Source organism: Hirsutella rhossiliensis (genome assembly GCF_020360975.1).
Source record: "Hirsutella rhossiliensis strain HR02 chromosome Unknown scaffold00012, whole genome shotgun sequence".
NCBI classification, from domain to species: domain Eukaryota; kingdom Fungi; phylum Ascomycota; class Sordariomycetes; order Hypocreales; family Ophiocordycipitaceae; genus Hirsutella; species Hirsutella rhossiliensis.
Genome location: NW_025408678.1, coordinates 1,792,372 through 1,814,376, shown reverse-complemented (window position 1 = coordinate 1,814,376; position 22,005 = coordinate 1,792,372). Strand labels below are relative to the sequence as shown.

General features: G+C 57.4%; 7 protein-coding genes across 7 annotated transcripts; 3 read left to right on the top strand and 4 right to left on the bottom strand.

The window, feature by feature from the left end:
• Positions 1–464: 464 nt before the first annotated feature.
• Positions 465–1,495, bottom strand: HRG_09436 (lysine methyltransferase domain-containing protein; the record flags this gene model as incomplete). The annotated part of the gene is made up of 3 exons (XM_044867907.1): positions 465–771; positions 874–1,047; positions 1,257–1,495. 3 exons carry the CDS (start codon positions 1,493–1,495, stop codon positions 465–467), a joined length of 720 nt encoding a protein of 239 aa, XP_044717167.1.
• Positions 1,496–3,292: 1,797 nt separating this feature from the next.
• HRG_09435 (Cadherin-like protein) lies at positions 3,293–5,926 on the top strand (the record flags this gene model as incomplete). The annotated part of the gene is made up of 1 exon (XM_044867906.1): positions 3,293–5,926. The coding sequence occupies one exon, from the start codon at positions 3,293–3,295 to the stop codon at positions 5,924–5,926; it is 2,634 nt and encodes an 877-aa protein (XP_044717166.1).
• Positions 5,927–8,507: 2,581 nt separating this feature from the next.
• HRG_09434 (protein phosphatase 2C domain-containing protein) lies at positions 8,508–10,695 on the top strand (the record flags this gene model as incomplete). The annotated part of the gene is made up of 8 exons (XM_044867905.1): positions 8,508–8,543; positions 8,873–9,182; positions 9,290–9,363; positions 9,450–9,534; positions 9,617–9,823; positions 9,901–10,161; positions 10,277–10,372; positions 10,433–10,695. 8 exons carry the CDS (start codon positions 8,508–8,510, stop codon positions 10,693–10,695), a joined length of 1,332 nt encoding a protein of 443 aa, XP_044717165.1.
• Positions 10,696–11,572: 877 nt separating this feature from the next.
• HRG_09433 (PPR repeat family domain-containing protein) lies at positions 11,573–14,026 on the bottom strand (the record flags this gene model as incomplete). The annotated part of the gene is made up of 1 exon (XM_044867904.1): positions 11,573–14,026. One exon carries the CDS (start codon positions 14,024–14,026, stop codon positions 11,573–11,575), a length of 2,454 nt encoding a protein of 817 aa, XP_044717164.1.
• A 629-nt stretch (positions 14,027–14,655) lies between these two features.
• On the bottom strand, positions 14,656–15,606 carry HRG_09432 (uncharacterized protein; the record flags this gene model as incomplete). The annotated part of the gene is made up of 1 exon (XM_044867903.1): positions 14,656–15,606. One exon carries the CDS (start codon positions 15,604–15,606, stop codon positions 14,656–14,658), a length of 951 nt encoding a protein of 316 aa, XP_044717163.1.
• A 1,799-nt stretch (positions 15,607–17,405) lies between these two features.
• HRG_09431 (uncharacterized protein) lies at positions 17,406–18,038 on the bottom strand (the record flags this gene model as incomplete). Its single annotated transcript, XM_044867902.1, has 1 exon — positions 17,406–18,038. One exon carries the CDS (start codon positions 18,036–18,038, stop codon positions 17,406–17,408), a length of 633 nt encoding a protein of 210 aa, XP_044717162.1.
• Positions 18,039–20,210: 2,172 nt separating this feature from the next.
• Positions 20,211–21,509, top strand: HRG_09430 (pregnancy-associated plasma protein-A domain-containing protein; the record flags this gene model as incomplete). Its single annotated transcript, XM_044867901.1, has 5 exons — positions 20,211–20,375; positions 20,438–20,964; positions 21,038–21,102; positions 21,199–21,312; positions 21,475–21,509. 5 exons carry the CDS (start codon positions 20,211–20,213, stop codon positions 21,507–21,509), a joined length of 906 nt encoding a protein of 301 aa, XP_044717161.1.
• Positions 21,510–22,005: the final 496 nt, after the last annotated feature.

Genomic DNA, 22,005 nt, shown 5'->3' with positions numbered 1-22,005 from the left:
GCCATGCCCACCGCCCATTGCAACATCCCCCACAAACGGCGGCATGCCCTCTTTGCACCTCTCCCATCTCCCGCTCGCCCGTGCCCTACCCAAGGTGGCTCCTCGTTTGCATCGCGGCATGCGTCCACGCAAACACCTGCTCCCGCCTGTCCATCCATCCGCTGCCCGCCACGGCATACGCCATCTCCCTCTTCCGCCCCTTTGGTGCAACCCACGGAGCCGATGCATATCCCCCAGCCCCATCAGACCTCTCCGCGCAACCGCCTTCTTCTCGGTGCAGCCCTCGAGCCAACCAGCCAAGTAAATCCTCCTTCCAAACAGGACGGCGGCATGCCCAAAGCGCATAGGGTACACAGCGAACCGTGTCCGGCATCAGCCAGCATCCAATGCTTCAACCGATCCCTGCAAAGCGGGCTGCCCGCCTCTGCCACCGCCACTTCCGCCGCTCTGGCCTGTGTAACCCCCTAGCCCCCCGTTGTCTTGGTCTTGCTCCTCAGGCTGAAGAGGAATAGCTGTTGGCGCGCAAACACCGGCCGGTCTTGGTCCGGGATTTCTTCAACGATAAACGCCTTCCTGGCCATCTTGATGAACTGCAGGTCGGCACGCCTGCGCTTCTTGAAGCAGAAGTAGACGACGGCCCCGTCGTTGAGCGCCAAGAGATGCTTGAGCGTCTGCATGAGCAGTGGAAAGGCCGGCTCGAAGTAGACGCACTCGGCCGCCAGAATCACGTTGGGCCGCCGTTGCACCACCACCGCTGGCAGCGGCTCGCCCCTGTGCCAAGGCTCCGTCAGACGACGGCACCACGTACAGTACGATGGGCGTATCCAAGCTCGATGGCCGGACTGCAAGGGCGAGAAAAAGGAGACGACTTACCAGTTGAGCACCAGGGCCGTGGCCCTCGACCCGACGTCGTTGAGCTGAATGTTGTGCTGCATCAGCCCCAGCATCTCGTCCTGGTCCGTCAGCAGCAGCGAGCCCTTGGCCGTGTTGCTGCACCCCAGCGCCACGGCAAGCCCAACCAAGCCACCGCCAGCGCCGAGCTCCAGTCTGCAGGGGGGGTTCCAAGTCAGCAAAACGCCTCCTTCCTGCCTTGTCCTCGCCATTGTTGTTGTTTTCCTTTCTCCTCGGACTCTTTGTCTTGCCCTGTTGGTTGAGCCCAGGCGGCAATGGATCGCCCAACCCAAGCAGGGCGGAGGAGGCGGGAGGGGAGGGGGAGAAGCAACGAGAGGAAGAATAGTACAGTGGAGAAGACGCACATTGTCGCGTCCTGAATCTCACGTCGACGATAACGCAGCATGTGCTTGGCCAGCACCAGGCCGGCGGGCCACGTCTGCCCGCCGCAGCCCGTCCGCACATCCTCGTGGTACTTGAGCGGGCGGTCGAGCTGGCCGTCAAAATCGATGGTGGCACTTCCGGCCTGCTTGAGGCTCGGCAGCGGCGCCAGGTCCTCGCTGACGGCGACGGGGTCGAGCAGAGGCGACGGCGAGCGACACATTGGGCGGTGGAGATGGTTTTGAGGGTAAGCAGCTTGGCTGGGGGGCCATGGATCTTGTATTCAAGTGTTATGTACTCTTACTTCCAGGGCTGCTTGTTGATCCAGAGAGACGGACGGTGGCTTCGACGATTGGAAGCGTATGTGGTTTATCAGATCTTGGTGAGAGGAAAAAACGAAGCTGGCTTTTTTCTTGGGCTGGGGGCTAGGGAAGCAGGTATCCCGGTACCGTCTGTCCAGCGGGCACGTGGGGCCAACGCGAGGTACTCTCTGCGGGAAAGCGACATCCTCGGACGGGCTTGCTGTCCGTAGATGGACGAGCAACGACGACGATGCCGACGTCTCATCCTTGGCTGCCTCTTGCCTCTGCCTCTTGCCTCAGCGCCTCGAAAGAAGGAATTCGTCGGATTCTGCCCGCGACTCTCGAACCTACAGACTCGCGTGCTGTGTCCTCCCTCCCTTCTCCCCACTTGTCCGTCTTGTCCCACTCCAGCCTCTCTGACTCGACTCGACGGGCATCCCCTCGACGGGCATCCCCTCGCCGGGAAGCATGCTCTCTTGCTGTCTACTCGAGAAGCATTGTTAGGACGGAGCGAATAGCGTCGCTCTCGAGCTCGAGCATACCGCAAGCATGCCTCTGGGGGGTCGCCGAGGACCCCTAGCCGCTGGTCGATAGTGTGCACCCTCATTCTTTTTTTTATCATCTTCTCGCTCTCTCTCCATGACCGAGTATTGAGCTAGTCGTATGAGCATACGGATACTGCACGTGTGTACCGCCACGCAACAACGCCTTTATTGAAGTTTGCGCGCCATTCTACTAATCCGCGTTCCAGGGCCTCGCAGGGACGCTCCACCCACGGCGGGCTCGCTGCGTCTCCAACAATGCCATTCACTGACTGAATGCTCTCGTCGTCTAAATTGTGCGGCGACTTGACGGGCTCGAGCAGACAGTTGTTGGTTGGCGGATGGATGCGTCCATCGACTCACTCGTCACTCGTCGCCCATCACCATCGCTCATCGCTCATCGCTCATCACTCGCTCGGCTCACTCTGCTTCCCATCCATCACCAGCCTCGGACGAGAGAAAGAGACGCCAAGGATAGTTCTCTCTCAACCTGCGTCGACGACGGCCGCCGCAATGCCGAGTGAAAAATTGCATTTGCCATGCAGCAGATACCCACAAGCCCACGAGGCTGGACAACGCGCTGCCACTCAAGGGAGGCGAAGCTAAAATATGTTCCTTGCTCTATAGTCTGCGCTATAGCGCGAACCTCTCCTCGACTGAGTGACGCAGCGAGTGCGTGCGTGCTCCTCTACGCGCTCGCGTCTCCTCCATGTCTTTCTTTTCCACTCCGGCGCGTCTGACTCTTGGTTCGGGTCTGCCTTTTCCCCATCGCGCCCGCCGCAGCGGTCCCGGGACGCCGACCGGGGCGCCGACGGCCTGTCTCATTCCCCATTGTCAGCGGCGGGCTGGAATGCAGCGGCCAACCCCTCTGCTCGCCTCTTGTCTGTCGACTTGGAACGTGTGCTCTCTCTAGCTGCCACCGAGAGCTTCCCGTCCCACACAATGAGTGACCCCGCGACTCGACGCCCCCGAGGAATGAAGGGGGCTGCATCACCACGCACGCCAGCCATGGATTGCCGTTTGACGTCTGCTCGTCCTCTCTTTGCCCACGTCCCCCCTTCTCGTCGTCTTCCCACCTCTCCGTCCGCTCCCCTCACGATACTCTCTGGATGGCAACCTGACCTGACCTCCTGGCGCCCTCACGAATAGCGCCTCCTTGCGAGCCGTTGGGCCATCATGACTTTGCTTCCCGCCAGTCTCCTCATCCTCCTCTGCGCGCAATTGGCAAGCAGCCAGCCCACCATCTCCTTCCCCTTCAACTCTCAGTTACCGCCCGCCGCCCGCATCGACAAGTTCTTCTCCTACTCGCTTGCGCCCTCTACCTTTACCTCGAGCTCAAAGAACATCTCATACTCGCTCGGCGAGCATCCCGACTGGCTGTCCATCGAGAGTCATGAACGCCGCTTGTATGGCACGCCAAAGGACGCAGACGTCCCGTCGGGCGACGTGGTTGGACAGCCCATCGACATCATCGCCAAGGACGACACGGGCGAGACGACGATGAAGGCCACCCTCGTCGTGGCGCGAAAACCACCCCCCGAGATCCAGATTCCCATGGCCAAGCAGATTGACAGCTTTGGCAAGTTCTCGGCACCCTCGTCCATCCTCTCGTACCCGTCGGCCGACTTCAAGTTCTCGTTTGATCCAAAGACATTTGGCGACCAGGACCTCAACTACTACGCCACCTCGGGTGATGGCAGCCCGCTGCCGGCCTGGGTCCATTTCGACGCCCCTTCCATGACCTTCTCGGGCAAGACGCCCCCCTTCAAGTCTCTGGTCCAGCCTCCGCAGTCCTTTGACCTGAACCTCGTGGCCTCGGACATTGTCGGCTTCGCCGCCTCGTCTCTCTCCTTTTCCGTCGTCGTCGGCAGTCACAAGCTGACGACGGACCATCCCATCATCTTGCTAAACGCCAGCCGGGGCTCCGAACTCAAGTACAGCGGCCTGGAGAATGGGATCCAGCTCGACGGCAAACCCGTCGCGCCCGGCGACATGAAAGTCACGACCGATCGCTTGCCCGACTGGCTTTCTTACGACCCCGATACGCTCAGGCTCAAGGGGACTCCGGGCAAGGAAGACCACTCGACAAACCTGACCATTAGGTTCCACGACCCATTTGCCGACACCCTGGACGTGCTCGTCGAGATCCATGTCGCGTCCAGTCTTTTCGAGTCCACGCCCGACGACATGGAGCTGCGGCCGGGCAGCTACTTCGAGTTCGACCTGGCCAAGCATTTCCGAAATCCAGACGATCTCAGGGTTGACGTGACGACGAGCCCGCACGAGGACTGGCTAAAGGTCGACGGCCTCAAGATGTCGGGCAATGTGCCCAAGTCGGCCAAGGGTGACTTTAAGATATCCATCGTCGCGCGTTCAGGTACCTCCGGCATCAAGGAAACAGAGGCCTTCAGAATCAGCTTCCTCGCCCTCGACGGCACGACTGCTGTTCCCAAGAAACCCACGTCTCCAACACCGACGGGCACGTCCGAATCACACGCGGCAACCGTGGACTCCAGCGACGCCCAAATCGGCCATCTCAGCACGGGGGAGATTCTGCTGGCCACGATTATTCCCATCATATTCATCACCATCCTCCTCATGCTACTCATCTGCTACGTGCGCCGCAGACGCGCCCGCAGGACATATCTATCCAGCAAGTACCGCGCGAAAATGGCAAACCCCATGGCGGCGAGTCTCCACGCCAACACTCCGGGGTCGTCGATGCGAGAGATGGAAAGAGTAGGAGGCGCTGCGTTTGTTGGAACGCACTCGTCGAGACCAGTCCCGTTGGCTCACCTCGAGGCTATTTCCCAGTCGTCGAGACGGCGTTCCTCGGATACCTTGCACCGTCAGTCGGATGGAGAAGCGCCGCGGTCACTGCTGAGCGACGACGCGACAACGGCGACAATGGGGAGCATGGACGACAGCTCAGACTCTAGCGACGATGACCGAGAATCGTGGGTGACGGTGGAGGGCGACGAGCCCCAGGGGCTGGCGGAGAGGAGCCACAACCTGGCGCGGAGGAGCCACAGGTCAGACACGACGTTTCCCGAGTCGACGCACCAGCTTCTGCCGACGCCCGACATCTTTGCCGAGGCAAGAAATGGCCACTTTAGATCCGGCCTGGACGTGACGATTCCGACGATAGAGGATCTGCCCGGCGCACAAGCATCTCCGGGCACCATTTACAAGCCGTCCCACCACTACCCGCACGGCCTGGGCGCCCACTCCAACATGACGACCAGCTCCGTGGCCCTGCCGTCGGTACTGGAGCGCAACTACAGAATGCATGCACGCAACGACGCGTCCATGTCCAACTGGGAGACGATAGCGGAGAGCGACGCGGGAGAGAGCGTGTCCGAGGTGCGGAGGCCGGACAAGGCGCTGCTCAGCCACAAGGCGGACGACTCGAGAAACTGGTACTACATGGAGTCGTCGACGGGGAGCAAGAGCCTGGGCACAGACATATCATTTGACTCGACGGAGAACTGGAGGGTGATTGGCGGCCCGCGGCGGAGCGGCGGGCCGCACCAGTCGTACAAGGACCTTGTCGACGACGCGCCCTTTCACCCGTCACGACCGGGAACGGCGCGGGACGGGGCGCGGCCGGGCGAGCGGGCGAGTCCCGAGCCTCTGTCTCCACGCAGGTGGCGGGACGACGTCAACGCGACGACGGCGCGGCACGGCCCTTCGGCGAGCACGGCCACGGTGCAGAGCGGCCCGGGGACGGACGTGACCATGTCGGGGGGTAGGGGAGACGCCGGGCAGATGCTGTCGGAGGGGAGCGGGAGCTTCAAGGTGTTCCTGTGAGGAGGCAAAAAGTGATTTTGTGCGATAGTGTATCCGTATTGTATGGGGCATTGGTGTTGGTGTTTTGGGGCGAAGGCGGGAGAGGATGCTTTTTACGAATGATACCAGGGCGTATAACGATGTGATAGCTGTAACAATAGCGGTACATGGATTGCATGACACGGGGAGAATCGAGGATGAAAAGAAGCCGCAGGCCTGGACCGTTGCATGAAGGCAGCCGTACGGAGTAGATGGAAAAGCCGGTGTACCTATTCCGTTCGGGTCCCTGCGGCCTGGTTTTCGGACCGATAGCCGCCGGGTCGGGGACGGTGGGCGGGCCCCCTGACTTCCCCGCCGCTGATTCCGGCTTCCAGCAAAAGGTCTCACATGGCGGGGCTTTTTTTTTCTATTCATAGATATGTCTTCGCGTGCCTGATCTGCGAGGGCTTTTTGGTTTTTGGATAATTGCATGCTTGACGACGGGCAGGTTCAGCAGGCGGATATCATGGCCCGTGGCGAAGTCAGGCTGCACTCGGATAAGCACTAGGCCCAGGGCAGGAGACGCGCAAGAGGCGAGTACAGATTACAGCGGCGCAGATGGGGCGAAATGTACATGTCGGATAGGGCTGCATGTGCCAGAGCTGTACGGAGTACAGGCCATCTGGGGGGAGGTCCTCGCGACCTTGGCAAGCGCAGGTACACCGGGTACCTGAGGAAGGTACTAGGTAAGGTAGGTGCTGTAGGTACTGCTAGCAGCCGGGCGCATCAGCAACGCTCCGAAAGCGGCGGCAAAAGACGAGCAAACCGAAGAGAAAACTCTGTGGCCGAGTCGTTCGACCAGGGTGCAGCTGTAGCTTGGGCGGTTGTGCAAACAGTGTGTTGATTTGAGTGCTGATTTGTGTGCTGATTTGTATGCATCATCATGGCCCATTGCCCGTACGTACCAGCAGTTCCAGAGAGAGGCCGTCATGGTCCCACGGCAAGGGGGGGAAAACTCGACAGAGCACGCGACCTCCAGCCACGGCAGAGATTTCCCTCTCGGATGGCGTGGGAAGGAGGCTCCGCAAGCCACATGTGTGGTGTGTGTGTGTTTGTGTGTGTGTGTTTGTGTGTGTGTGTGTGTGTGTGTGTGTGTGTGTGTTTTGGTGCGACCGACCTGGACTTGACGGGCATCTGCAGGCGGCTCCCCCCACACTCTCTCCTTCTCCCTCTCAGATCATTATTGATTGCCTCGCCGGGTTTCCTAGACCTTGTAGCTTATGTACCCATCTGCCCTAGACACGTAGATGGGCAGAGACAGTACTCAGATCACAGGCACCTCATGAAAGGAGGAAAAGACATGGCGAGATGCTCCGGATCTGCAGTGTACCTGGTACATCTGGGGTAGCGGCTGACATAACAGGGCCAGCCGGTCATGTGCTCTGCCGGGATGGCAGCTGCAATCTGTCCCTGAATCGAAAGAGCCCCAGCCACACACCACGCCCCTGTCTGTGGCTTGTGGATTTATGCACAGTAGGTACTAGTAGGTACTCCGTACGGCGCGTCTGTGCTGTGCCTGTGCCCTAGGTGTGCAGGTACTTGGGAAGTAGGTATGAGGTAGGTACTCTGGTTGGTGTTTGAGCTGTTGCTTGCTTGCATACCTGTTCCGGTCGTGTCCGCGCCTTGCTTCAATGCTTTCGTCCCATGTCCATCCATCTCTCACTCTCGACTTTGCAAACCCGACCGTCTCTCCCCCCGTGTCCGTACAGATGCATGTACCGGACAGGCTCGGGATTGCATAGGATGGGGTAGATCAACGTGTTCTAGGTGCGTGCCAAGTCAAGGCACTCCGGGCACCTTTGGTAGGCGTCTTCTCCAAGGTAGCTACAGGCAGCTACCCAAGGCAGTCGCCGCGAACACGTCAGGCACTGGTATCCAGGGTACCTGGGGCCCAAGTACCGGCCTCCGGGGAGAGTACGTGAGCCGAAGCCCAGCCTTTAGGTCCATGGTCCCGGAACCAAGCCCAGCTCGACGTATCCACCCTCACGGCAGTGACCTCGTTCTCGGACGCGGCCAGGTACCAGTACCCCGCTTCCCATTTTTTCCCGCGCAGCAAAGGCCCTCGTCAAAGGTCCTCGTCATCACTCGCCTGCTGGTACTGAAAAGGTACATGACCTTGGCTTGCCTGCTAAAACCTCCATTTTGCTTGCATCGTTCAACCACTTCCGTCACTCAACACCATCATCACCACCATCACCACCACCGACGCAGCACCACTACCAGCAGCGAGCGCACCGCTGCACGCACTCTCTCGCGCGCCCCGATCCTCTCCTCCACGCCTCGCAACCAGGGTCTTTCTGAGTCCCCGGTCCTGCGCTTCCTCCCTCTCTTCTCTCCTCTCGCGGAGCCTCGGCAACCGACGCATTGCCCTCGCAGCCCGACCCTGGCCGCCACCACGGCCTCGTCTCTGCTCTCGCCGCTCTCGCCGCTCTCGCCTCTGCCTCTGGCCCGCGCCTTCGGCTTCTTCCTGCGTCGACAAGTCCTCGCCTTCCTCACCCTCCTCAATCCCCTCCCGGCATCCGCGCGGTGGCTGCGCTCAGCTGCTGCCGAACGTCTTGCCGCCATGGGCCAAACTCTCTCGGAGCCCGTCGTCGAAAAGGTGCGTTCCCAGTCTTCGAGTCCGCCCTACAATTCTAAGATGCCCACCTCTTCTTCCTGCTGTCGGCCTGGACCAATCCATACCTCGGCCCGCTGTGTTTTCCCTCTCCGCCCTCTCTCTCTCCCATCCCCCCCCTTCAGAATTTTCTGTCACTCGTGCTCTCTCACGTCTCCGCTCCCTCTCCAAACACTTTCCAAACCACCCGCCTCTCTTTTTGTCCTCTCTTCTTCCCAGGCCATGTCGCCATTGTCTCCAATCTCACGCCTTTGTTGGGTGTCGCTCGTCTGTGAAGCCCGCTGACTCTTCTCTTTCCTTCGCTGCCGCTGCAGACTTCCGACAAGGGCGAGGATGACAGGCTTGTCTACGGTTTGTCCGCCATGCAGGGCTGGCGTATCAGCATGGAGGACGCCCACACAGCTGTGCTCGACCTCGGCAATCCCTCCGCCGGCGACTCCAAGGCGATCCCTGCCAAGCTGGCATTTTTCGGCGTTTTCGACGGCCACGGAGGAGAAAAGGTCGCGCTTTTTGCGGGCGAGAATATACATAGCATCATCATGAAGCAGGATAGCTTCAAGGCTGGCGACTACGCTCAGGGGCTCAGGGACGGCTTCCTCGCGACAGACAGAGCCATCCTCAACGGTACGCCGTGTGCCTCCTCTACCTTGATCCTCTGCATGCTGCGCTCGCCCTCGCGCTCGGCCTGGCCGTCGGCGCTCTGTCAAGGCTAACCTTGAATGTCCGCAAAGACCCCAAGTACGAGGACGAGGTTTCGGGTTGCACCGCCTGTGTCAGTTTGATTGCCGACAACAAGCTCTACGTTGTAAGTCATGACATCTCTAGTCTTGGGCAATGTCGAGATTTCTCGCCCATCTCTACTCAGTGCCGCCCGCTAACCCAACATGCCAGGCCAACGCGGGTGACTCGAGAGGTGTGCTGGGCATCAAGGGACGCGCGAAGCCGCTCTCGCAGGATCACAAACCTCAACTCGAAAGTTTGTCCGATCCGATCCGAACTCTCAGCTCCCCACCCTCGAAACCAAGCACTGACTCGTGTCCCTTCCGCGCCATCTACAGCTGAGAGAAACCGCATCACGGCGGCCGGTGGGTTTGTCGACTTCGGTCGAGTCAATGGCAACCTGGCCCTGTCACGCGCCATCGGCGACTTCGAGTTCAAAAAGAGCGCCGAACTGTCCCCCGAAAATCAAATCGTCACTGCCTTCCCTGACGTGGCGGTCCATGACCTTACGGATGAAGACGAGTTCCTGGTTTTGGCCTGCGACGGTAAGCGAAGTCGCGAATGCCATTGTTGAAGAGGCGGGAAGAAAAGCATGGAGAGCTGACGGCCCTTGTTCATACAGGCATCTGGGACTGCCAGTCCTCTCAAGCCGTCGTTGAGTTTGTTCGACGAGGCATCGCCGCCAAGCAGGACCTCGACAAGATCTGCGAGAACATGATGGACAACTGCCTTGCATCAAACTCTGAGACGGGTGGCGTCGGCTGCGACAACATGACCATGGTCATCGTGGGCCTCCTCAACGGAAAGACAAAGGACGAGTGGTACGAGGAGATCGCGAGGAGAGTCGCCAACGGAGACGGCCCCTGCGCCCCCCCGGAATACGGTACGGCCCCGACCTAGCTCCGCTGAAGGGCGCCTTGCCCGCCCAGTCGAGCCTGTACCCCGTAACTGGCGCAGACCCCTTGAGCTGACCATGTGTTTTCACCTCTCTTACCCAGCCGAGTTTCGTGGTCCCGGGGTTCATCACAACTACGAGGATAGCGACAGTGGTTATGATATGGATGCGGAGACCAAGGGCAGGAACTTCGGCGTTGGTGGGTACCGAGGCCGGATCATTTTTCTCGGCGATGGCACCGAGGTGCTTACGGATTCAGATGAAACCGAAATGTTCGACAATGCCGACGAGGACAAAGACCTCGAGAGCCAAGTGTCCAAGACCTCCTCGACCGACAAGGACGGCTCTTCGGCCCCCAAGTCCCAAACGACCGCCGAGGCCGCCAGTGGCACCGAATCGAAAGCGGAGGCGAATGCCGCCCAGCCCAAAGCGGGCGAGGGGCCACAGTCAGCGTCCTCGACGACCGCGCACGACGGGGTTAAGCACGACCAGTCGAAATCCTCCAAAGAGAACGAGGATTAGGTGATCCTTGCGCCTCTCAAGTAACTCGGACTGAATGAAGTGCTCCCTCATGAGCAAATGAATGGGGCCAGACTTGTTCCCCCACTCTAATCCCCTCCCCCTTTGTTCCCCGTGTTCTCCTTACTTTTTTATTTATTTGACAGTACTACGCTCGATGCGGTCGAGGGGAAGGAAGGAGAGAAACGGGTCGTGAAGCCGATGGGAAGGAAACGGCGGCTAGACATGATGTGCTCCTTATTGTGTGTCAGGTCGCGCGGTGTACCGGCGGTCGATACTGGATTCCAAGGGAGAAGAGAGACACGAATGCCTCGCCTATCCACCAGCCAGCCAGCCAATCAATCGCCCTGTGCGTCCATGACTTTTGCACCCCTCTGTCTGCTGGACCTGGTGTATGTTGCACACGCGCCCGGAGCAGTCGGTGCTGGATCGCTTCCCGCCCGGCTCGCCGTGGGAACGTATGTGCGTGTGCGTGTGCGTGGAGAGGAACTGTGAATCGTTGCACAAGGGGACTTGGGGCGTGGCGAGATGGGATGGTTGGACATGGCGTGGGGGGGCCTGGATAGACGGGGCGATGGACTTGCATGGGAGCTGGGAAAGGGGCGAGGGGGAAAGAATCACTTTCTGTGTTGCCATTGCCCCCTCGGGGGACTGCGTGGCGAATGTGGCATTGAGTACTCCGCAGTATACAAGGAAAGGCACATTGATGAACTCGTCTTTCATCCCTGGCCTCCCGGATCCCGGTTGTTGCGCTGTCCGCTGTCCGCCTTTTGGGCTCCCCTTTCTACCGAGCTTATTGTACATACAAGGTGCTTGTCCCGTTTTTCTTTTCCCCCAGCTCTTTAACTCCAATTGCGAATTCCATGGAAGACAGCCGCATCTACATGTGTGGACGGAAGCGCCGCTCGGCGAGGCGTGCCCGGGCATCGTCTTTGCCTGCCCAGGCAGCGCCGTCGCCTTCAGCCGGGGGCGCCTCGTGCTCGCCAGCCTCGGCCGGGTCCTCGCGAGGCTCAGCAGGCCCGTTCTCGCCAGTCTCAGCCGCGTCCTCAGCAGACGCGGCCGCGGCCCCGGGCGCGCCGCCGGCCCGGTCGGACTCGGGGTCGGCAGGCCGTATCATCGACCAGCGTTTGAAGCGTGAGTCGAGGTGAACCAGCATGACGGCGCGGCGCCTGCGCAGGTCGTACATCCGGATGGTGTAGTCGTCCGGGTGCTTGATGGTGGCGGGATGGAGCGCCTCGTTGTACAGTTGGCGGTGCACCGGCCCGTCGAGGGTGCGGATGGCGGTGCCGAGGGCGCCGCAGAGCGACTGCACGGGTGTGTAGTCCTCGCACTCGCTGAGGATGGCCCACTCGACGCCGGCCGTCGGGCTGGTCGTGGGCGCCAGCTTGCTGGCCTCGAGGGCGCGGGCCATCTTGTTGGAGAAGACGCGCGGCTGGACGTAGTTCCAGAACCAGACCTGCGACTTGCCCATCAGCACCTCGTCGGCAATCTGCCGCGCCGTCGTCCGCAGCTGCCGCGCCAGCACGGCGTAGAACAAGATGATGCCAAAGGAGGTCGGGGAGCGCGAGTTGCGCGCGAGCAGCAGCAGCACCTGGTACGTGTAGTGGTCGGGCTCGCAGCCGCGGTCCCGCATCCGCGCGATGGCCCAGAGGGCCGTCGTCCAGTCCCGGCTCTCGGCGCAGTACTCGAGGATGATGTTGTATGTGTCGAGGCCGAGCTCGAGAGACTCCGGCAACTTCTCGTCCATCATGGTGCGGAACTCGCCGATGGTGGCGTGGCCTTTCTTCCAGAACCGGAAGAACTCCCTCAGGGTGCCGTTCAAGGCGCCGGGCGTGAGCCAGTCCTCGCCGTAGCGTGAGGCCTGGTTCGCCATAAAGGGCTCCAGCATCGTGCCGGCCTTGAAAGCCAGGTACGCGTCGTGGCCGGCCATGACGTCGGCGATGCCGCGCCGCGTGGCCGGGTCATGGAAGAAGCCGAGCTCGTACATGGCCGCAATGATCTGCCTTCTCTTGTCGTCCTTCTGGACCAGGCGGAGGTAGAGCAGCCACGTGCGCGCGTTTGGCTGGAAGAAGCGAGACACCATCTTGCGCAGAGTCTTGAAGAAGAGGGCGACGTCGTTGTTGGAGAGATATCCCTGGAGCATGATGTTGTAGACTTCGGTGTCCATGGGCACGCCCCACTCCTCGGCCATGGCGAAGAGACGCTCGGCCGAGGCGCGATAGCCGGCGCGGTGGGACATGAAGGCCAGAGCCATCTTGAGGATCCAGGGGGTGATGCAGTCTCTCGCGGAAGGGTCTTCAAAGGCGTCGAGGATGAGCCTGATTCTCACGCCTTCGGTGTCGACGAGCCTCCCGCCTTTGCGAGGCTCCCCGTAGTAGGCCAGGGCCATGTGAGGGCGCAGGCGCCCGCAGGCGAGCGTGGTGACGTATCTTTGGAATGTTTCCTTTGTCCAGTACATGGGTTTCGGGGTGTTCTCGTAGCGCCTGGTGATCCAGTATCTCGTTTGCTCCCGGTGCACCCACATGTTGTCGAGCTTGTCGGCCGGCACGACGAAGCCGCCGTTGGGGGCGTCCTCGATGACTGGCCACAGGCGCTTCGTCTCGTAGTCATGAGCCGCGACGTCGCCCAGCTTGAAGATTTGGATGTCCTTGCAGGCGGCAATGAGCTCGTCGGCGGCCCTGGCAAGCACCGAGGCGCGGCCGCGGAGGAAAAAGGACGACGGGCCCTGGCGGTCGACGGCCATGCGCAGCCTGGCGACGAGGCCGGTGGCGGCATCGATGAACTCGACTTTTCTGTTCTCGACGGCCAGGTCGCGCGACTCGGGCATGACGATGCGCAGGGCGGCCATGCTGGGGGCGTCGCCGACCTTGGGCGTGGTGCGCTTGAGGGTTTCGAAGACGTCGGCCCAGTCGGGGACGCGGCACGTCTCATCGCGCGAGGTCATCAAGTCGAAGCCGACATGGACCCTCGCCAGCTTGAGCGCCTGCGCCATGCTCTTCTTGGTGGCATGGGGCAGAGGGTAGTCGCGGGCCGGGGGCACAAAGGGCGAGCTGAGCCTGTGCTTGACGTCTTCGCGGATGGCGCGAGACTCGTCCCGAAAGGCGTGCCGAAGCATCTCGTTCCGGACGTGGTTCGAGTGCACAAAGTCGCCGCGCAACCGCGGGCGCGGCTCGTCGTCGGTGTAGGGGAAGGGAAAGGCGTGCGTCGTCGGCGGGTGCCCGGGCGAGGACGATGGCGTCGAGAGCGGGCGCGGCGAGGCTCGCAGGCGCGACGCTTTGCCTCCCCAGGCGGCGGGGACGCATCGGGACCGGGTCCTCCATGCTAAATGGAACATTGGTCATGAGGTGCGCATAGTTGCGTCTGGTCTGTGTCGTGGATGGATGGCTGGCGGGAGGCGAGTTATCGGCGTTGCGATTTTCTGCGGGTCTAGACAATCACTTCATCCAATCCACGCCGTAAATTTGTAGGCACGCTCCTCTGGGCCGGCGTCACGTGCCACGGCTTGTAAGCCCGGGCGACCCTCTCCTCAGCCACTTCTTCTCCTGCACCATCTTCACCTCTGGTTCAAGCAGGAGAGAAAACTGCTGGCTAGGACTTGGATGTTGATCCAAGTGCTGGCTGACTGCTCTAGCCAAGTCCGGGCGAAGATGCAATAACTCCATGATTTTAGCCGGTCCCATTCGACCGTCTCTGGGCTTTGATTCATTGGAGGAGAGATCAAATCATCGAACTAAAAGGAGCGCAAACACGACGAAACAGAGAGTCAAGAACGGGGGCCAATGATTCAATTCTTGGTCTCTAAAGAACCAGTTTAAAGCTTGAGAATAGATGGCCCTTTTCATATACTGGCATCCTCTGTTTCCTGACGGCTTACCTCGGATATGTCTCGGAGGTCTGCTTCCACGGCGCGTGGCATGTGCGTTGAACTTGATCCCCTCCTGCCTTGAGAGCGTCTAGAGCCCCCTATTCCTTCTGTGGCCCCGAGTTTTCTTTGGGAGGCTCTGGGGTTTCCTTTGGCGTCTCTTGGGTTTCCTTTGGAGGCTCCGGATTTTCCTTTGGCGGCTCTGGGTTCTCCTTTGGTGGCTCTTGGGCTTCTTTTGGAGGCTCTTCATTTTCCTTTGGAGGCTCTAGGATTCCCTCTGCAAGTTCTGGGGTTTTCTCCAGCGCCGCTTTGATTTCCTTTACCTCGTCGTCACCAGCGTCTTCCTTCGGCGTCTCTTCGAATTCCTTCATCTCCTCTACACTTAGCTCTTTCTCCGGAGGGGCCGTGTCCTCTGTGTCATCTGGCAAACCGTCGGCGAGGAGCCTACCAGCCGACGACGGTAGTACTTGTCGGGAGAGTCGACAATCCGACGGGCTAGCAAAGAATTCCCTCGTGATTTCGTAAAATCTCCTGTCGCAATATACCCGCGTGCCTACACAGGCCTCTGATATCCGCTTTCGGTCTCCCTTTCTGCCACAGAGCTTGAACCTCCGGCGAAGACCAAGCGCCGGTTTCCTAAATGGCCGTCGGCCTTGATTCGGGACCGGGACACCTCCAATGGGGACCGGGACACCTCCAATGGGGACCGTGGGGACAATTGGAGCTGGGATCGGGACCGGGATGCCTCCACCGGGGATGGCAGGGTTCCCTGGAGCGACGCCCGGAGCCGGGTCACGGGAGGCTCGGCACGCCTCAGGGCTGGGAAAGGTCTCTGCCGTACCGTCGAAGAGCCTTCTGTTGCAAAAGTCCAAGGTGCCCACGCACTCTTCCGATCGAGCTTTAATGTCTCCGGGAACGGTGCCGCAAAGCTGTGCTCTCTGGGCCTGAGCTGCGGGCTGTCTAAAGGGCTTCCTCAACACTGCTTGTCGTGCTTCAAGGGGAGCTGCAGGAGCAAGCCCTGCGAAAACGGCAAGCATGAGAAAGTGCTTCATGGCTGAAGTATTGAATATAAGGGAGGCAATGTCTGGTAATGTCTTAGAAATAACTCTGACTTGGATGTTGAGTCTGACTTGAATGTTGAAAGCAATGCAACACTTACAAGGGAGAGCAGTCCGAGATATTTATATTAATCGCGGCTTTCAGGAAAATGGTAGAATTTGAGGCATCAAACCTTTGGCTATACTTAGCTCCTCGTAGCCAATTTTCGTTCATTTGCTTATCTGCTTTACTTTTTACTAGAAATAGCAGTAGGTGCCCTATATTCTAAAGCAGCTAAGAATGGAAACTCAAAGTTTCAACTGCTGTGCCTTGCTCTGCCTAGAGGGTGTTTCCGGGGCAAGAGGATGTCGCCAGCATCCTTTGTATCATCACCGTTAGCTGGCTCAAGTCGCAGGCTTCAATACTATCGGGAGGTCCGCCATCCAGAGCCAGGGACAAAAAGCGGCTGCTAGCCGCAGTGAGCATCATACTCAGCGCCCGAGAAACAAGGTGAGGGGTTATTTTATTCTTAGAACAACCATATATAGATTGCCTAGAGACTAAACAGCAACAGTTTTGCGGCTCTAGCATGCTTTGCGGGGCCTTTTTACTAAAGTTAGACTTAAATATCCCAAGTCCTCCCGCTTCAACTGCCACTTTAGGGGAACTCATGCCTTGTCTATTTTAGAAGCAAACAGTATAAGCAGCAAACAGGAGGGTTCACGCCTTAATTTAGCTGCATACGCGACTCAAACCATCCGCAAGACCTAAAGGCTTTAAGCTCTTCTTCAATTCGCTGACTGCCGCAGTCCGGGCCTAACAAGACACGCAGACTAACAGTACATTATGTAGGTGGGAGAGCACAGGAGTAAGATTCTAACGAATTAAATCGTCGCGTAATAATAGGGATGCTAATTTACTAGCAAACTCTATTATCCGAAATTTCGTGCCGATTTGGGTTAGTTCTAAAAGCTACATTATGCAGTCTTGTTGCGTTTGTTACTAATTCTAGCCGCTAAAGGTTTTACTAATTCTACGCGCTGCACCTTTGCTACGTTAAAAGGTTCAAGGGAACATGCTTCTTAATAGAGCTTGAATAAGTACAAGGGGGGATGAATAGAAAACTCATCTTGCGAGGGTACCTTCACGACACCCCCTGATATAAGTTAAATACAAAATAACTGCAACAACGCCGATTTTCATTAGGCCTTTAACAGGACTAATAATAAAGTAGGAATAATTTATCTTTAAGGTTACAGAAATTATTATCGAGTCTTGTATCGTACAAGTAATCCTTATGTCTTTATCGTTCTTCTACTGTTTACTTATATAACTCCTAGGACTTTCTAGTGTCAACATGGAAAGCAGTCTTGCAGTAAATTACTCACTTCAGAAGAGGCTTAGCAAAGAATTACAAATGTTGTACAGCTTACCGCCTCGTCCTCTGGTAGTTTCTGTTATATATTCCCGCCCAAACGAGAAGGTTGTTGTGCTTGGACGTTTTACGGCCATATTTTCGTAACATGGTTTATTGTTTTACCTCACGCTCTACTGTCGTTATCTCTGCTGTCATATATTCGGCTTGATTCCTTCCGGCTGCGTTGTCTAGATTAGGTACATGACACCAACCTAGCCTGCTCTTCAGGCAAGTCGCTTGCCATACGCAAGGGATCATGAAAGAGTGATTACTGTGTCGTCAACCTTTTCTCAGCTTCCATCCCAGACGCTTACTTTCCACCCATGCTCCATCTTGCAACTTATGCCAACACAGGCCGCTTAGGAAACTGTTGTTGCCCTCCCCTGTCGCCCGCAGCTACGACACATACAGGCACAAGGCCACAACGCCTGCAGCCAGAGCGACCGTCAGAAGAGTCGAGTCCGAGGCCCTGACGGCCGAGGCGCCGGAGCGGCCCGGCGTGATGGCGGTCGCGGATCTCGCCGTGGTAGAAGAGGTGCCATTGGTCCTGACCGTGGTGGACACGCTCGACGGCCTGGCCGTCGAGACACCCGTTGTGAGCATCGACGACGTTATAATCGCCGTAGTTGCCGGCCTGGAGGTTCCGGTGGCGCTGGGAGCGACTAACGGCGGGCTCGAGGTGGTTGGGGCTGGGATGGGGGCTGGGACGGGAGCTGGGACGGGAGCTGGGATGGGAGCCGGCACGCCGGGGATCCCTCTGCATTCCTCGTCATCGTCGTCTTCATCCCAGCGCCCGTTCTCGCCATCTGGTTCCTGACGCTTGAAGGGCCAACATGGGCCCAGGCCCGCATTACCTCCATCACCCGCGCTGCCCGCGCTGCCCGCGTCGCCGCCCGACGGTCCTTTCGGCGCCGCCACCGGAACCGCTGGGACCGCTGGGGCCGCGCCCGGAGCCGCCGCCTGGGAGACGACGATGCTGAGAAGCATGGCCCATATGGCTAGGGCGTGGTAGAGCTTAGGACCCATCATGATCAAATGCAAGTGTCGAGATGTTTTGGTTGATAAGGTATCAAGGTAAATGGGATCAGTGAAGCCTGCTTCGATTTATGCCGACACCGACCAAGTACGAGTTATTGACGACAAGAAGTGAAAAACAGACGTGTCTGGATGAACCTTGCCCTGAAGATAGACAAAGGTCCCTGGTTTGCTCTTTGGTCTCGGTTCTGCTGTCGACTCTCGAATCTGGGAAGGTATACGGCACTGAGGTCATGTAATATAGCCAGCTAGCATCTATTAATTGTCGTTGATCTGTCTATCTTTGTCCTTGGAGGGTTTATGGGCTTAGTCCCCACATCGAAACAGCCAGCAGGTACACTGCGACTCATACAACACCTCCTCCTCCCTCTCTACGTTTGGTTCCCCCTTGGAATACCCTTGTTGAAGGGACTAGCTCTCAATTTAGTTCCTTGGGACTCTCGTAGGGCGCTTCAGGCGATCATACAGCCAAAAAAAGAGACTGACGCACCTAGAGATAATATGTAGATCAAAAAATAGAATCGTACGCAACTTCGAGACGATTGTCTGCCTCCCGTAAGGTGGTTCATCTACGTCTGATCGACGCCTCGAGGCGCCTCCGCTAGAAAATCCCCCATGATCCATGAAAGTTGTTCTAAGAGGTTAGGCCCTTCCCCACTTGTTCCCGTTGTTTCGTTTGGCCTCTTTTTTTAAACTAGCTTTTTGCATTTATTTTTATCTTTAACGCTTTTCTTTTCTTGCGCCTTCTTTACGCTCTCTGCCTCCTATCGTTTCTTCCTTTCCTCTCCCGGCGCCCCCTTGACTTCTCAACAGAGGTCGGCTGGACTCTGCCCCTGGATGACGAGTCAGGCTTGGTCTTGAGGCAATGCGTGACGGAGTTATAGAGCCAGCATTACTTTGTCTATTTATTCTAAACATACTGCAAGAGGAGAAGCAAGTAAGCTGTCGTTACGTCGCAAGTTATCCCTTGACAAGCATGCCAGGCCTCACAACTCATCTTGGTGAGATGCGCCGGAAAGCCTGCTTAGTAGCTGCTTATTGACAGCGTCTTTTGTCTAAATCTCTATTTCATCTTCTCCGGCCACGTCTGTCTTTCAGCTTCCCATGCCGGAGTCATATGTTTTGCCCCCATTTATCTGTTGGCTGTGATTGCTCCTAGTCGTCTTTCTCACTACTGCCGGATTGTCTGCATATATTCCACCGGTCTCAGCCAGAGCAGCTGCCGTTAAATCAGGACTTGCCATAGTAAAGAGAAATCGGCAAATTAGTATTTCTGGATCCGTTATAACACTATTATATTTTGCAGCCAGTCAGATTTAGCATGAGAGTAAAAGTTAACATACTTTTGTTTAGTAGCTTTAGCTATTTCTTTAGGACTTGGGGTATTCTATATTTCTCAGTTAAGACCAAAGAGATCTAAGCCGTTAATACTGAGTGCCTTAGCAAGGCCGTTTCGATGCGAAATTAGCATAGGGGTCGTCCTGCAGCTAGCTAACTCAGACTGGAGTTTTTAACTTCGGGTCCGCTAGTGCTAAATCCTCCCTTGATGCCTTATCCCCTGCCCTAGTCCCCAACGCTCTGCATCAGCTTTATAAATAGTATGCAGAACTCACCCAAACTTAGAGGCTTCAGTTGGTCCCTTTATCCAGACTGCTGCGGAGTAGCAGAAGTGGGTTTGATCCCCGGCGGGGCTTTACTCCAAACAGTCTTTCAGTCCTAGGCATTGTTAGCTTTCCCAATTTAGATTGTTCTTGGCGGTCTTGGCGCGTTGCGCCCATCCGGTAGCTGTCATTAGGCTGATAGTTGCGAGTTCAGCGGGCTGGTGGTAAACCCCTTAATCGGAACTGTGCATATTGTAAACATCTTTGCCGGTGTCTGAGCATGATCCGTAAGCATCTCGAAATAGAAAAGACGGAATATGTTTCCCTACTATATAATCCTCAACCCGCATAAAGGCCAACCTATAGGAGCAAGCAACAAAAAGTATCATTATATTCTGTCCAGATTGCCAACCGGACGTGCTTGATTGCTTCTTTGTCGATTTAATTTATCATGCGTCTTGTTATATTCACCAGCAGCCTCGCCCTCTTGGCTAGACCGACCGGCGTTGGCGCGCTTCCTGGGGACCAAGAGGTCGTGCAAATACCAATCGACGAGCCGGCTAGTATGGCAGAGCCACCGGTGGAGCTTGTCGGCGTTCTTATGCAGCTCCAAGACCAGGAGGAAGATATGGAGGCTGTAAATAACTTGGTGGCGGACCAAACGCCCATCAACGTTCAGATGGTCTTCCATGTTGTTACAAAAACCAAAGGCGGCCAGAACCGCATTACGGCAAGTTTCAAGCAAGCTAGGCAGCCCACCTTCGGATTGCATCCAACTAATCCTCTAGCCAGGACAATGTCCTACTACAACAGCTTGACGCACTGAACCGGGCCTATGCACCTGCCCTGATCTCCTTCACTCTTATAAACATAGTTCGGGCCGTCAATGCTGAATGGGGTGCCAGCAGAGATACAGACACTATGCAGCGAACCCTTCATCAGGGAGATCGGAAGACGCTCAATCTTTTTTTTCTCGAAGAGCTGAAGGAAAAGGATGGGAAACCGTTTCTCGGCGTGGCTCGTCTGCCTACCGGTCTACTGGCTGAAAACGGGCTGGAACAAGACGGCTGTCTCGTCCACGCCGACACCCTTCCCGGCGGCGGCTTCCAGAATAAGAACTCAGGCAAGACTGCCATCCACGAAGCCGGACATTGGTTTGGCCTCTTGCACCCGTTTGACAACGGCTGCAGCGGCGTTGGCGACGGCGTGGCCGATACGCCGGCCGAGAGGCAGCCCTCTTTCGATTGTAGGCCCCGACACTCTTGTCCTGACCAGCCGGGCCAAGATGCCGTTGACAACTTCATGGACTATGGCCTAGAGTAGGCCAGCCCGCCCATCCCCATCTGCGATTTACTGATTATAAGTTGCGGTAAGCTGACGTCGACGTGGCAGCCAATGCCGCTCGGTATTCACCTCGGGCCAAATCGACCGCGCCCGTCAGCTGTGGAAGATGTTTCGTGACCCCTAGCAGGTGGAAGCTGTTAACTTCCCGATGCCGCCCCCAACGGCGCCGACTGCTGTCCGATGCAAATTGAAGACGACGCGCTGGCCAGACTTGCAAGGCAAGCGCATTCCCGAGCTCAAGGCCAAGCCTACGCCTGCAAACTCGCTAAATCAGCCGAAGTTCCTGGGGCCTAGCAGCCGACGCAACGTACGGCGGCCTATAGGTAGGTTAGAATTAAAAAGCATTTTTGGGAAAAAGAAATTGGTCTATATATACACTTAGGCTTGTAGCTATATAGTACTTTATTATATTAATAGTCGATATATATAAAACCGGATAAATACATAAGCGTACAGTTGTCGCGAAGCGTAGCCTGATTTCGCAGTTCTCAGAGATATCCCTTGGCAAGAGGGGCTCTAGGAAGCTAAAACAGCCGGTATGAGAAGGAGCTAAAAGGAGGTGCAGAAAGGAGGGTGGGGGAAAGAGGGGAAGCAAAAGTGGCGATAGCTTCCCATAGGGGCAGCGAAAGATTAGACGGGTTTGCTAGCAACGTGTCACGGGCTGTGCCCGGCTGGTGGACCCGGTTGTACCGGGTCCGGTGGGTCGTGCTCCGGTGGCAACACCGGCCCCGCTCCGCGGACCCAGAAGCTGCGAGAACATTCCGAGAAGGGTAATATAAGCTCGCACTCGAGGCTACGCCTCGAGTTCAGCTTCTTTTCCTCCTTAGCTCTAGATAGACAACACCTAGGCACCTGCTTGTTGAATAAACTCCGGGCCAGCCTTTCACATATCTAGAGCTCCTTCTAAATACCGCAAGCTGCAGACTGCTCGTCAGGATGGACCAGCAGAGTGAGAGCCCAAGTCTCCAGCAGCAATGGATTGACCAACGCATTCAAGAAGCGGTCAATGCGACTCT